Genomic DNA, 13,434 nt, shown 5'->3' on the forward strand with positions numbered 1-13,434 from the left:
GGTGCAGGTAATCACTTCCTCTAAAATGCTCTGTACTTGTACACAAGTAGCAGGAGGATAGCAGGAGGATAGCAGGAAGGATAGTTGTCAAGTACTGATGGACCCAGAGAGAACCTCTTAAGGAGGTGGCACACCACAGACTTTGTCAGGTCTGTTGGCATTATCCCCACCTAAAAGGAAGCACATTTTGGAGCCCACATGACATGCTCTCCCATAGGCCATAGGAGGCCACAGGTAAGCTACAGTCACCTGAGACCTAATTAAATATGGTAAGATATTGTCCCAATCGGTCCATCACGTTTTGCCCATGAAAAGTCAAGACTTCAGCAAATCTGAAGTACTTTATGGGAAAAGTGCTGTGCTGTGTTGTGTAAACTGATCACAATGGCCAGCATCATACCCTCCATAAAGGGGTTGTTCATCCTAGATGAAGCCATTAACAGCCTTTCAATGAAATAAGGCAGAAGAAATTGTAACAATTCACCTCAGTTTCTGCCACAAGAAGACTGCAACTTGAGCTTCTACCTGTGCTCAGTAAAAATCACTTTTCATCTTCTTCCACTGGGTGCTTCATGTGTACTTCTGCCGCTTCATCTCCCAGAGCTCCCTGCTATTCAGGATCAGCAAACAAAGAAAGCCTGCTCGGAAGCAATCACAACAAGTGCCTAGTTTTCCTCATGATACTGGTGGCTCACTGCATACTCAGTGGAACTGCCTGCAAGGTCACAGGGAAAACCCCTGTGTCTGGAACTACTCCTGATCTAAGACACGTTGGGATAATCACACTATTCACCCAACATGGACCCAGATGACGGTGTCTGAGATGGCATAAGGCTCAGAGAGGCAAGCTCTGTATTCAGATCACTGCATCGCTGCTTCAGGGCAAAAAGCAAGATTCAACATGTGGCTGTTTATACATGTCAAGCTTGAGATTTCCTTGGACAAACACAAGGTCTTCATGCACACCTAAGCTTCACCTGACACACATCCAAGAGCCTTGAAATTAAAATCACATAACAGGCAGGGAGACTCCAACACTAGTCCCATGAGAGGGTTGTGCAGTTTGGGCAAAGATTCTGTCAGGCAGCAGGGTGACCTTGACATGAGCAAGATCCCTGACTTGTTCCTCTGCCCCAATTTAACATATAAACATTCACACATGGCCACCTCTAAAGTAGAATCCTTGGTCACAAACAAAATCAGCACTGGCTTGGGGGTACACCTGACAGGTGGAAAAGTTTATCCATGAAGATCATAATTCTCACTTCATTGAACCAGGTCTGTCTGCTCATCAACTACCAAGTTGTGGATGAACAAGGTCTTATTGCAAGTTGACTTGGTGTTTATCACCAAGCCAATCTTAATCAGCAATCCTATTCCTGAGGTCCAGATATGAGGTCACAGGCTCAAAGTGGGAATGAGCAGCAAGTTATCAATCACCCTTCTCCTGAAACCATAAACCTGGCGATTCTCATCGTATCACCAGCAATCCATCATATATACCTGTTCACCAAAAACTGAGATTGTCCATATTTCAAAGAAAAGCCTCAGTCATTTCAGCTATAATCACAACCACTTCACAGAACCATATAGTTCTAGATTGCCACAAAATGCAATTTAATCTGCCTATGATGCTTAATGATGCTTAAAATACTATTACTTGAAATCACCAAGTATTCTTAATCATACTGATTATCAAACATCATCCAGGCAAGCCAATTATCTTCAGTTGTGGGTGGAGATATGCCACGCCATATCTCAAGCAGGGGATCATAACAGGCATCACAGCAGAGAATGCCATTAAGGATAGGCAAGTGAAATCGGGTTTAGAGACACAACATCCACTTCCATGCAGTAATTTCTGAGTAAAAGCAGTAAGTCTTTATTTGGGAGAATGGATTATTTGCTCCTTGCCCTTCCCCATGCCCCCTTTTGTTTGGTCATGAAGATGAACCAAATGTTAACTACACAAGAGAAGATGAGTGCAGACTGTCCTTTGAAGCATCCACTGAGAGGCAGACAAACAAAAGAGTAGAAAATAGGGACTATTTGGGAGTGGTGAGCAGGAGGATATATTGTACAAGAAAGCAACATTTCTGTGTTACAGAAACAACCAAATATTCAAATAGCAGTTTATAGTAGTTTAAGAAGCAATGTATGGGAGGGAAGGAAGGAAGGAAGGAAGGAAGGGAGGGAGGGAGGGAGGGAGGGAGGGAGGGAGGGAAGGAAGGAAGGAAGGAAGGAAGGAAGGAAGGAAGGAAGGAAGGAAGGAAGGAAGGAAGGAAGGAATTTATGTGACTTAAATTTTTGCCCTGCTCTCCTTCTAAATTCTGCCCCCATCCCTATCACCAGTTAGGTCAAACATTCAGGATGAGCTGCCCCAGGAGGGAAGATGAACACTGCTTTCACTTCAACTCTGAAAACGTTAATTTTATATAAAAGGAAGAGAAAAGCTCTAGGAGACCTAGCAAGCTCGTTAGTTAATGAGCCAGGATGGGGTCTGTCACTCATTCTTTCTCTCCCTTGTGCCTGCACAGAGCTCTCCCTCCTGCAGTCCAACTGGCTATTCTCTAGGGTGACTAACACACCAGGCTTCAAATAAGGAGCTCATCTGCCTTTTGGGAGGCAATTCTGAACTGTCATCTTGGGAATGAGGGAAGAGAAGGAGGGAAGAGGGAGATGTGCTGGTGTGGCAGGGGTGGCCACAATTAAGGCGGATACTTACTTTATTGCCTGTGGCCACAAGCTCATGTTAAACTAGGCAGCAGAGAATCGGTCTGCACAAGGCAATGAGCTGTTTCTTCCTGCGTGAGTGGGTAGGCGGACTAGAGTTGACAGGCTTGGCTGCCTTGATATCTCAATCTGAATGTCCAGCCACTCAGAGCAAACCTCAGCGGGAGGCCCCGGTCAGCCTTCTGCCTCCTGAAGGGGTTTTTCAACATTCAGAGCACTCCCTGCCTCTATCCAAGAGGGCAGTGTTCTGTTTGAAGGCATCTGCTAGTCTGACTGAGAGGTTGCGCTGCCTGTTTTTAAAGAAGAGGAATGTGGGCCCTTGAAATTTCCCATCAACAATTTGATGATCTATTAATTGCCCATTAGTAATAAGCGTTTGGAAAGTTGGCATACAAATAGTCTGATCGCAGACTTCCCAGGTATGACAAGCTGGTTTTGTGTGTTTAAACTGTAATAATTACTAAATATGTAAGCATACATCAGGGGTGAAATACTCCCGGTTAGGCCCAGTTCGGCTGAACAGGTAGCGATGGCGGCCAGTGGTTCGGAGAACCTGTAGTGATGACGGCATGAGGCTCCGCCCACCCGCCCGGTCATAGTTACTTCCTGGTTTTAACCAGGAAGTAACCTCTTTTTTTTTATCCTCTGCGCATGCGCAAAGGTCCAAGCGTGCACGTGATGCACACACACGCAGGTCGCGTGCATTTCCAAACCGGTTGGGAAGGTAAGTAGATTTTACCCCTGGCATACATATAAATTAGTATAGGCAAGGGTTATGTGGTCTCATCTCTCCTCTCTGATTATGCTTTTTTTTTTCTTGCCAATATGCAAATTGCTACCCTGCTCACCACATCCTTTACATCTCCACTAACAGCAATTGTTCCCAAAGATGAAGAAAGAGGCAGGGACTCACCATGCGTACACAATTCACTGGTGCAGTTGCGGGTCTCCAGTTCAGGCCCCTGGCACTCATCCCCACCATTACGAGGCACTGGATCAGAGCATTCACGGCTGCGCCAATGTGTACAGTCAGCACCACATACTGACCACAAGCTCCAGGCTGACCAACCACCAGGTACTGCCAGTTAGAAAAAAGGAGTATAAATACTTACTAAACAAAATCTAACTCAACAGTTTTCTTACACTCCCCCCCCCCCAGTAAACTCTACATCTTCCCCTTGTTCCACCCTACCCCACCGCATCCCAGCAGGCATCGCTCTAACAATCTCACAATCCATGAGAATGCTCTTGAGCTATGTCTCCTTGGCGGAGAAAGGGCCAGGATTCTACATCTTGGGGCAGCCACCGAAGCTACCCTACTGGGGGGGAAAAAAGAGTTCTACTCAAATTTGTGACGTGCCTCAGAAGAATTACGAAATAGGAGAGGACAAACACAGACACATGGATGGGTTGAAGCAGACAGGTAGAGCAAATGGGAGGGAGAGGAAAGCAAGGCAAGGCAAGGCAAGGCAAGAGCTAAGTGCTTTTGAGCTGTTGCTTCCAAGAGTTGAACACAGGCACACTCAGCATTCTTTCATATTCACAATCAAAACAGCTGGATTTTTGAAATAGGGCAATGGGAGAGAGAAAGTATGGTTGAAGTAGCATAGCATAAGCAGAACTGTGTGAACAGGGAGCACCCCACATCAGGGGATGGTGGTGAAACAGAGAAGAAGTCTAGAACCGTGAGTGAGGAAGATTAGCAGAAGTGGATGGATCAGCTCAAATGATTACAGGCTTCACATATGTTGGCTTCTTAAGCATTTCTCCACTGTTCTGGGCAGGGATTTGGGTGAGGGGCTTGGAGTCTAAGGAGCACAGCAAACTGAACCATGGGAGCAGGCCCATGGGGTGGCAGGGGCAGTACCTGGGCACAGGGTGGCGCAGGAACTTTTCTGCACATTCTGGCCCTCACAGAAGGCCCCCCCGTTGAGTGGCGCTGGGTTGGTGCAGCTCCGGCTCCGCTTCTGCCAGCCCCGTCCACAGCTGGTGCTGCAGGCTGACCAGTCCGTCCACGTCGACCAGCCTCCATTCACTGGGGGGAAGGGACAGCATCAGCTAGAGCTTGCAACGACTGCTCTGGGAGAGCTGGTCGGGAGAGTGAGCTGCCACCCCCATTGGGAGCAGAGTGCTTTTCAGGCCTAGAGGGGTAGCCAAGCCTTTTCATTGTCTTGGGGACAAAATTGCTGGCTCCAGAATTAGGGATTCCTTGGTGTATTTGTGTGTATGAACAGTTTGGGGAGAATACACAAGAAAACATGGGGATATGCAAGGAGGCGTCACAAGCAGAGGGGCAAACACTTAGAGGAACAGGGAAAGGGTCATGTTGCTTTCCTCTGTTGTATTCTGCAAGAGCATAACTTGCTCCTTAGTCATATTTACAATTCAACCTTCCTTCTCCTTGTCTGAGAAGGCACGATCTATGACCCTCATCTGCAGTAGAATTCCTTCCTTCCAAAGCTCTTCTTCACATCCCCAAAACAACTGGGTATAGCATAACCCAAGTAGAAGTAAGGTCTCAATATTTTGGGCACTGTTACCCCACAACCAACAGAAACAAAAAGAAAAGCTGAAAGCGTCCCACCCTATTATCACCCATCTTCCCCCTTCCTCTGCAAACCGAACAAAACTTGGAGCAGGGTGGGATTCATGCACAGGAGAGGTTATAAAACAACATGTGCCCCTTTTTCTCAGGGTCACCCTCCCTATTCCCTGAAGAGGTCCTACCATAGACAGTGACAGCAGCAGGTGAGCTGCGACGGCGAGCCACTATGTTCTTGGCCACGCAGGTATAGTTGCCCGTGTCAGCTAAGCGAGCTTGTTTCACCACCAGGCTATGTTCCAGCGTAATGTAGTAATTGGGGTCTAGTGTTGGGTCCACAAGTTCTTCATTGCGCAGCCACTCCACCTTGAGAAAACACAAGAGTCACACGTGGTTCTGATCTGATTTGGGTCAGAAGCCTTAAAATATAGTGGCTGAAATGTGTTCCAAAAGAAAACATGTACAGACATTGACCAAGGGAGGGACAGAATCAACGCAAGAAAGCTTAAAGAAGAGAAGCTGCAGTCTGTCAAGCAGCAAGTAGGGAATAAGCAAATAGGATGCACACCAAGAACCCAGCCTGGGTCACTGGCAGGAGCTGAAGATGCCAAGGGCAAGAGGAATGGTATGGCATCCTATCTGGTGGTCCCATCCAGCTGCTTGGGATTTATTGTATCAACTGGACTTTCAATAATTTCCTCACATTGGTCAAAAAGAAGAATGTTATGTGCAGTACTCACTTCAGCAGGTGGAATCCCCTCTGGAGGGCGGCAAGGCAGCACAATTCCCTGCTCAAGTGAGACTTCTTTGGCCAGTGGCTCCTGCTCAAAATTCTTCCTCAAGTCTAGAAAAAAAGAAACTCAGAGTGGTGTAATGACAATAATACAGACTTCCCATCATGCCAGGCTGCTTCTTTAGTGGCACGGACTCATCTGGTCCCTGACAATGTCACTGTTGCACCTGTGATCCTTAGTGCACACATACAGTAGCACTTGTGCCATGACTGTTCCTCACTGGAGCCAAAGAGCCCGCTGGCAAATGGATGGAAAGCACCAGGAGAATTGAGGAGAAAGATTCCAGATAGAGAAATCACTCACACGCAATGCGCACAAAGGCCTTCTGGCTTTTGGTGGTGCCGGAGGAACTCCAGGCCACACACTGACACCAGTACTCTTCCAAGCCAAAGATCTTTTCCACTTGCTGCCTTGAGATATCTATCCGTACCTCCATGAGGGGTAGGCCTGCCAAAACATCAAGCAGCAAAAAAAAATTAGGAAGAAAATTTAATTGGTTACAGGGGCTCCAAACAGAGTTAGAGACACATCACAACTCTGCAGAAGTGCAGAAAACAAGAGAAGCTGCTAAATTTAACATATGCTGATACCCAACAGATTTCCTTATGTTACTCAGCTCAACATTTATATGTCCCACCTACAGTAACTATCCTTTTCCTTCTCTTTGATAAACTGTCCCAATGCCCTTTCAGCACTCACCGGTGCTCTTATCCTTGCTGCGCTGTATGATGTGATCACCTTGGTGCACCCATTCACCATTGCATTTGAAATAAATTTGGGTGGCCGGCACGGCCTTGCATGTCAAAGTCACAGGTTTGTTTTTGACAATATAAACATCCTCAGGTTCTAGCAGGAAATGGGGGAGCAGTTCAGAGCCAGAGCCAGGCACAGGAATGGGCACGGTGGCACTTTGTTGAGCATCTGTATTGGGTGAAAGAAACAAAATAATTAGAAACTGGTGTAGAGCAGGTGCTGAAGAATCAGAATTACATCCTGCATGGAGGGAGTTCGTGGTCTTTGTGAGATGTATTCAGAAGCACCAATGAATATTGCTTAGTACAGGTAGTCCTCAAGTTATGACCACAATTGAGCCCAAAATTGATGTTGCTAAGTGAGACATTTGCTAAATGAGTTTTGTCGCATTTTACGACTTTTCTTGCCACAGTTGTTAAGTGAATCATTGGAGTGGTTAAGTTAGTAACACAGTTGTTAAGTGAACTTGGCTTCCTCATTGACTTTGCTTGTTGCAAAAAGGGATCACGTAATCCCGAGACATTGCAACCAGCATAAATATAAACCAGTTGCCAAGCATCCGAATTTTGAAGACGTACAATGGGAATGCTGCAATGATCATAAGTGTGAACAATGGTCATAGGTCAGGTTTTTCAGTGCCATTGTAATTTTGAACAGTCACTAAATGAACGGTTGTAAGTCAAGGACTACCTGTATTCCTCAGAACAGGACCCTAAAGAAAGCTTTGAATACAAAACACGTGGATCAGATATAGAGCTCCATATGTGCCATAGCATGGCAACATCCCTCTACGAAGGTGAAAAAAAGATAGGTATAGGGTGATGCTGATTTTTAGTGATGTGATTTTCCAAAATTGCACACTTCATGTCAATACTTGAGTTTAGTTTGCCCGTGTCCTTCCTCCACCGGATACATCAGCATCTAAAATGAAAGCTCTGTGAAACAAGGTTTCACCTTTTTCAATGTCATCAAAATGACAGCAGCTCTTTAGTGATCTTTGATCAACTACATATTGAACTGCTCTGTGAGAAAAATAAAAGCCACGGCAGCTATCATGTGGTCATCCTGTTGCTGCCTCAGCGAATACAGGTGCTCACACTTCTAAAACAGCCCAACCTCCACCATAGATGCACCCAACTCCACAGACAGCAAAGGGTCGGAAGAAAGACAGTATCGTTTTTTCATTACACAGTCAGCCAGATGTTCAGAAAGGATTTGTCATTTTTGTCCACCTATTGTGGCCTTCCCAAGGATGTGGGATAGGCAGACGTTGATGTTTGATGGTGTGACAGATATCTTATTCCTTTCATCACATGTCAACACTTCTCATTCGCTGATATTTACCAGTAATTCTTAATGGAAAAAGTTAAAAAAAAAAACCCAACACCTAAACTGAAGAGAGATAACAAGCATTTTGAGATGCATCAACAAGGTAAACATATATGATCACTGAACATTACCTGCTTATTATGCATACCAGAGATGGTGTCACAGCTATAATGATTTGGTTATGTTTATGGTTCTATTTACTCTCTTGGCATAGAAATGATGGGATATGCTGTCTGGTACATTTCAATTATTATACCTACTGATATGGATACTTGACAGCAATACTTTCCTAGCAGGAAAGATACTGATGGCATGCTGCTGGTTCAGTTCTGTAAAAATAGATTATGGATACAAGCCTTAGAACAGAAGGCTTCTGAATATGAGTCACCCTTTATCCATCCCATCTCATAGCTTCACTGATGTTCTTAAGAGATTATTAGGATTTTCTTCATGGTGTAAGTCAGTATTGTTGTGATGTGTGGGGGAAAAAAACCCTCTGCCTTAGGGTCAACTCTTTACTTGTAGAGAATTTAAAGTTCCCCCTGATAATAAGCTGAAACCAAGCCATAATGTCATTCACACTGATTTGGGAATGATGAGTTACAACCACCGCTCTGGTTATGAGATTCAGCCATCTCACTAAAGATGATCACATTCCTTCCAACTGATATAAATATTCATTAGATAAAAATAGTTATGCTGATTCTGTACTTGCCATAGGCTTTTCTTGGTCTGGAATACTGGAAACCTATCAAAATAAACTGCATTTTGTAGTCATTGCTGGGCTCTTCAAATCACATAAGAGTCGCTGTGAGTTGAGCAGCCTATAAATTTGATTTATAAACAAACAAAAACTAATGCAAAATTTGTCATGCACAACTAATAAGCAACTTCACTCAGATTTGGTGGTTAATCTCTTTATCACTAATAGAGTTAGCTGCTATGATTCAGACTTGTTGATTACCACTTAAAACTAAAATATTAATTTAGTTTATGTTCCTATATTTATTTAGTTAATTTATTTACCAAAATATATAGCCACTAATTCTGCCACTTTTACCTGGTTTACAGCACAGGAGATTAAACATCAATAAAATAATAAAATCCATTCATATGTCCAATAAAAAATGAAAAATACTAATAATTATAAACAAACCAAAATGAGTTTAAATGCTCTATAAAAGTGTTTTCATCATCTTTCAAATATCATCAAAGTAGGTAACCTCTAATCTTAGAGAGAGAGAAGGAGTGGGGAGCTGTTCCAGAGACAGGGGACCATACTACAGAGAAAGTCATTCCCTCTGTCCCATCCAGAGCTAGTATTCAGCAGGTTCTGACCTGTTCTGGAGAACCGGTAGCGGAAATTTTGAGTAGTTCGGAGAACAGGTAAATAACATCTTTGGCTGGCCCCGCCCCCATCTATTCTCTGCCTCCCGAGTTCCAGCTGATTGGGAGGAAATGGGGATTTTGCAGTATCCTTCCCCTGCCACGCCCACCAAGCTACGCCATGCCACACCCACCAAGCCACACCCACAAAACTGGTAGTAAAAATTTTTGAATCCCACCACTGGTCCCAGCCCCCTACCACATTCTGTCCCCGTTTCTTTCAAGGTGAACTTCCTCTCCCTATTAGATTCAGTAAGTCAGGAAGACGCGTGGTGAAGAAAACAGTCCACCCCGCAAGGCAACAGGCCATAGTGGGAAAGAGCTATATAAGTAAGTATAGGTAGTTCTCAACGTATGACTACAATTGAGCCCAACATTTCTGATGTTAAGTGAGAAATTTGTTAAGTGAATTGTTGCCCCATTTTACGACCTTTCTTGCCTCAGTTTTTATTGGTTCGATTGTATTTATTGGTTCGATTTTATATGCCGCCCTTTTCCGGAGACTCAGGGCAGCTTACAATGCGTTAAGCAATAGCCTTCATTCTTTTGTATATATCTGCTTAGTAGGGCTTTCGGGCCCCCCCAAGCGGTGTTCTTTTTAATACAAAGTCAGCTTATTTCCCCCACAATCCGGGTCCTCATTTTACCTACCTCGGAAGGATGGAAGGCTGAGTCAACCTTGAGCCTGGTGAGATTTGAACTTGCAGTAATTGCAGGCAGCTGGTGTTACTTAACAGTGCTTTAGTCTGCTGCGCCACCAAGGCTCAGCCTTGGTGTTTGGAAGTAAGTCACTGCAGTTGATATGTTAGTAACCCTGATTCTGGCTTCCACGTTGATTTTGCTCGTCAGAAGGTCCCAAAAGGGGATCCCATGATTTTGGGACACAGCAACAGTCATAAATATGAACCAGTCGCCAAGCATCTGAATTTTGATCACATGATCATGGGGGATGTTGCAAAGGTCATAACGGGGAAAAAAAAGTTGTGTCACTTTTTTCAATGCCATTACAACTTTGAACGGTCACTATACAAACTGTTGTTAAGTCGAGGACTGCCCATAATCGCTGACAGCTTGAATTGGGTCCAGAAGCCTACCCAAAACCAGGGCAGATCTTGAAGAACAGGAGTTAGTTTTCTAAATAGGATAATACAGATCAACAAACAAGCCTCTGCCATTTGAACAGCCCTGTATCAAACAAATTGCAGTAGCCATTTGTCTACCCAGTTTATTCTAGTAGGAGCTACTGTTTAGTAGACATATGGGATTATATTATTAAATTCTTGGGCGACAGTCCTACATTTTCTTCCCCATGTATCTGACATTCAGAATACTAATTAAGGAGTGAAACAAAACCCCCAATGGCTCTCCTTTCCTTTCTCAGCAGCCCCAACCAGCAGGACCAACAGTGAGAGAAGCCAGCTGTGGTTCAGCAGTACAGGTAGTCCTCAACTTACGACCACAATTAAGTCCAAAATTTATGTTGCTAAGTGAGAAATTTGTGAGTTTTGCCCCATTTTTACAACTTTTCTTGCCGCATTTGTTAAGTGAATCACTGCAGTTGCTAAATTAGTAACACAGTTGTTAAGCGAATCTGGTTTCCCCATTGACTTTGCTTGTCAGATGGTCGCAAAAAGTGCTCGCAGGACCCCGAGTCACTGCAACCGTCATAAATGCGAGTTATCAAGCATCCAAACGTCAATCAAGTGACCATGGGGATCACTTGATTGACATTTTGGGTTGCTGCAACGTTTGGGGATGCTGCAATGGTCATAAGTGTGAAAAATAGTCGTAAGTCACTTTTTTCGATGCCGTTGTAACTCTGAATGGTCACTAAGTGAAGTGTTGTAAGGTGAGGACTACATGTACAGGGAGGTTTGCAGTTCTATCCCAGGGCCAAGAGAATATGATTTCCGGTTTTTTTTTTTTAAGTGCAGAATATACTGACAAGGTTTTTAGATTCAACCCTGAATTAATGAAAGTGCCAAAAACGATAACCTGCCAGTTATATTTCAAAAACTAGGGCAGCAACTAGCAGAGAGGGATGAAAGTAAATGGACAAATAAGAAACCTATTCCGGAGATACAATGTGTATAATAAACAGTCGTCTCCTCTCCACTCCCCAGACCCCCAATTACAACTGTGACCCCCATCCTTCCATTTTCACCAAGACTTCGAAATATTCGTCGAAGTTAAATTTTCCTCGGCTCTCGTTGCTGCCATCTCCTGGCCGTCCGGGATTTTAATACCGCCCGTTTAATCCTTCCAGAGGGATGTTTCTCGCCGCTCTTTCTCTTCCCCGCTCCTATCTTTGGCGAGGCAGTACCTTTCGGCTGCCCCTCTTCCAGGCTTGCAAGGCCCGGACCGCTGACAACCGGCCCCCGCCCTCCCACCCCACGCCGGCTGCCGGGCCTCCGCTGGGGCTAATCCATCACAGCAGGAAACGCTGCACGGCGCGCGCCCAGTGAACCTGCGCCGATCCCTCATGTCTGCATTTAACTGCTAATGAAAAAGAAATGTAGTGTGACCAATAAGGGACATAGCTCACTTCTCCGGGGGGCCTCGTCTCGTCATGCCACGCTGCACTGATCCCGCTCGCTCGCTCGCTCTTTTGCCCGCGCTTTCCCGCCTCCTGCTAGGCCTGGCGTCTCTGCAGAGCTCCGCTGCAAGGCAGCCACCTGGCGGGGCTAAGCTCTGTCCTGTCCGGATTGCCTGGGATGGCGGTGGGCTAAAAGCAAGGGGAGGGGGACCCACAACGAACGGGCCGAAGACCCTTGGGAAGAGCTTGCTCGGACGCCTAGAGAAGGGGGAGGAGAGCATATTTTGACGGCTAAAGCGACAACGCAACCGCTACCCCTGCAGGGGGCCGAGTGCCGACGGCCCTGCGGCTTCTCAGAGCCACAACATCCGCTCTCCTGTCAAAAGCCCGCAGCTGGTGCTTCTTGTTGACTTCAGCAACGGTTGCTACGACAGCTTCTATCTGCTTTATATTTAAATATTTCTCTCCCTCCTACCTACCTACCCCTTTGCCGTCATTGCTTTCTCTCCAGCAGTGGGAAAACTTGACCTAGTATAGTGCAAGGTTCCTGCATCATCCGATAAATTTAAATAAACAAACAAATAAACAAACTTTTTTGTGGTAATGATATATTGCTGTAGCATGGACAATGCAGTGCAAAACTGCACCAATACTTAAAAGGCCTCCCCCACCTTCCATCACTCAAGAGTAAATCAGTAACTTCTAGGTGTGGTGGTGGCTAGTTCAGACTTTATTCCAGAATAAATTAAAGCAGAGCAATCAGAATGTGTTGCTTCTTTGTTTAGCTGTCTCTCAAAGATGCCCAAAGTAGAGTTTTGTTTTTTTTTTTTAAAAAAAAAGGGGGGGGAGAATAAAAGCAATTCATATAGCAATCAACAATAACACAATTTAGCAGCAAAGAATTTTTTTTTTAGAAATATTCAAAATGCAACAATTAAAACAATAATTCACTTTTAGAAGGCAGTCTTGTCCTGAAAGTGCTTGAATGAACAAGCATGCATTCAAAAGGTATTCAAAACTAAACTGGGATGGAAGGAGGTTCATAATCCGGGCATCAATATAAAGAATGCCTTAACTCAGGTAGAGCATTCATTGGCCATAAGTGGGGTCTTAGTGCCCAAGTAGGTTGGTATTGGGCAAATTAGGTTTTAAGATAGCTGCATTTTTCCCTGGTGATATTTAGAACCTTCTAGCTCCCCTTCAATGGGACTGCAACAATTTTCCACACTGCTATAGAATATTCCTCTAGCCATATTTATAAGACTGATAGTGAAGATCTTTCTTCCAGATGCTCATATGACATGTACATTTTTTTTCTCTCTTTGTAGTGATCAGCACCTTTATATAAGGGGAAAGAAATA

The 13,434-nt window shown here is 44.7% G+C and overlaps 1 protein-coding gene across 1 annotated transcript in view; it reads right to left on the minus strand.

The window, feature by feature from the left end:
• Window positions 1–13,434, minus strand: part of UNC5A (unc-5 netrin receptor A) — a 96,618-nt gene that overhangs the window by 14,860 nt on the left and 68,324 nt on the right. The window contains exons 2-7 of the mRNA XM_070933796.1: window positions 6,769–6,990; window positions 6,373–6,516; window positions 6,016–6,119; window positions 5,461–5,641; window positions 4,601–4,768; window positions 3,647–3,811 (exon numbers count right to left, since the gene is read on the minus strand). Of these exons, the coding sequence (XP_070789897.1) occupies window positions 3,647–3,811; window positions 4,601–4,768; window positions 5,461–5,641; window positions 6,016–6,119; window positions 6,373–6,516; window positions 6,769–6,990 (984 nt within the window). The remainder of the gene's footprint in view (window positions 1–3,646; window positions 3,812–4,600; window positions 4,769–5,460; window positions 5,642–6,015; window positions 6,120–6,372; window positions 6,517–6,768; window positions 6,991–13,434) is intronic.

The sequence above is a fragment of the Pituophis catenifer genome, unplaced genomic scaffold (genome assembly GCF_029215685.1).
Source record: "Pituophis catenifer annectens isolate HBS135680 unplaced genomic scaffold, rPitCat1.0.hap2 SCAF_2, whole genome shotgun sequence".
NCBI classification, from domain to species: domain Eukaryota; kingdom Metazoa; phylum Chordata; class Lepidosauria; order Squamata; family Colubridae; genus Pituophis; species Pituophis catenifer.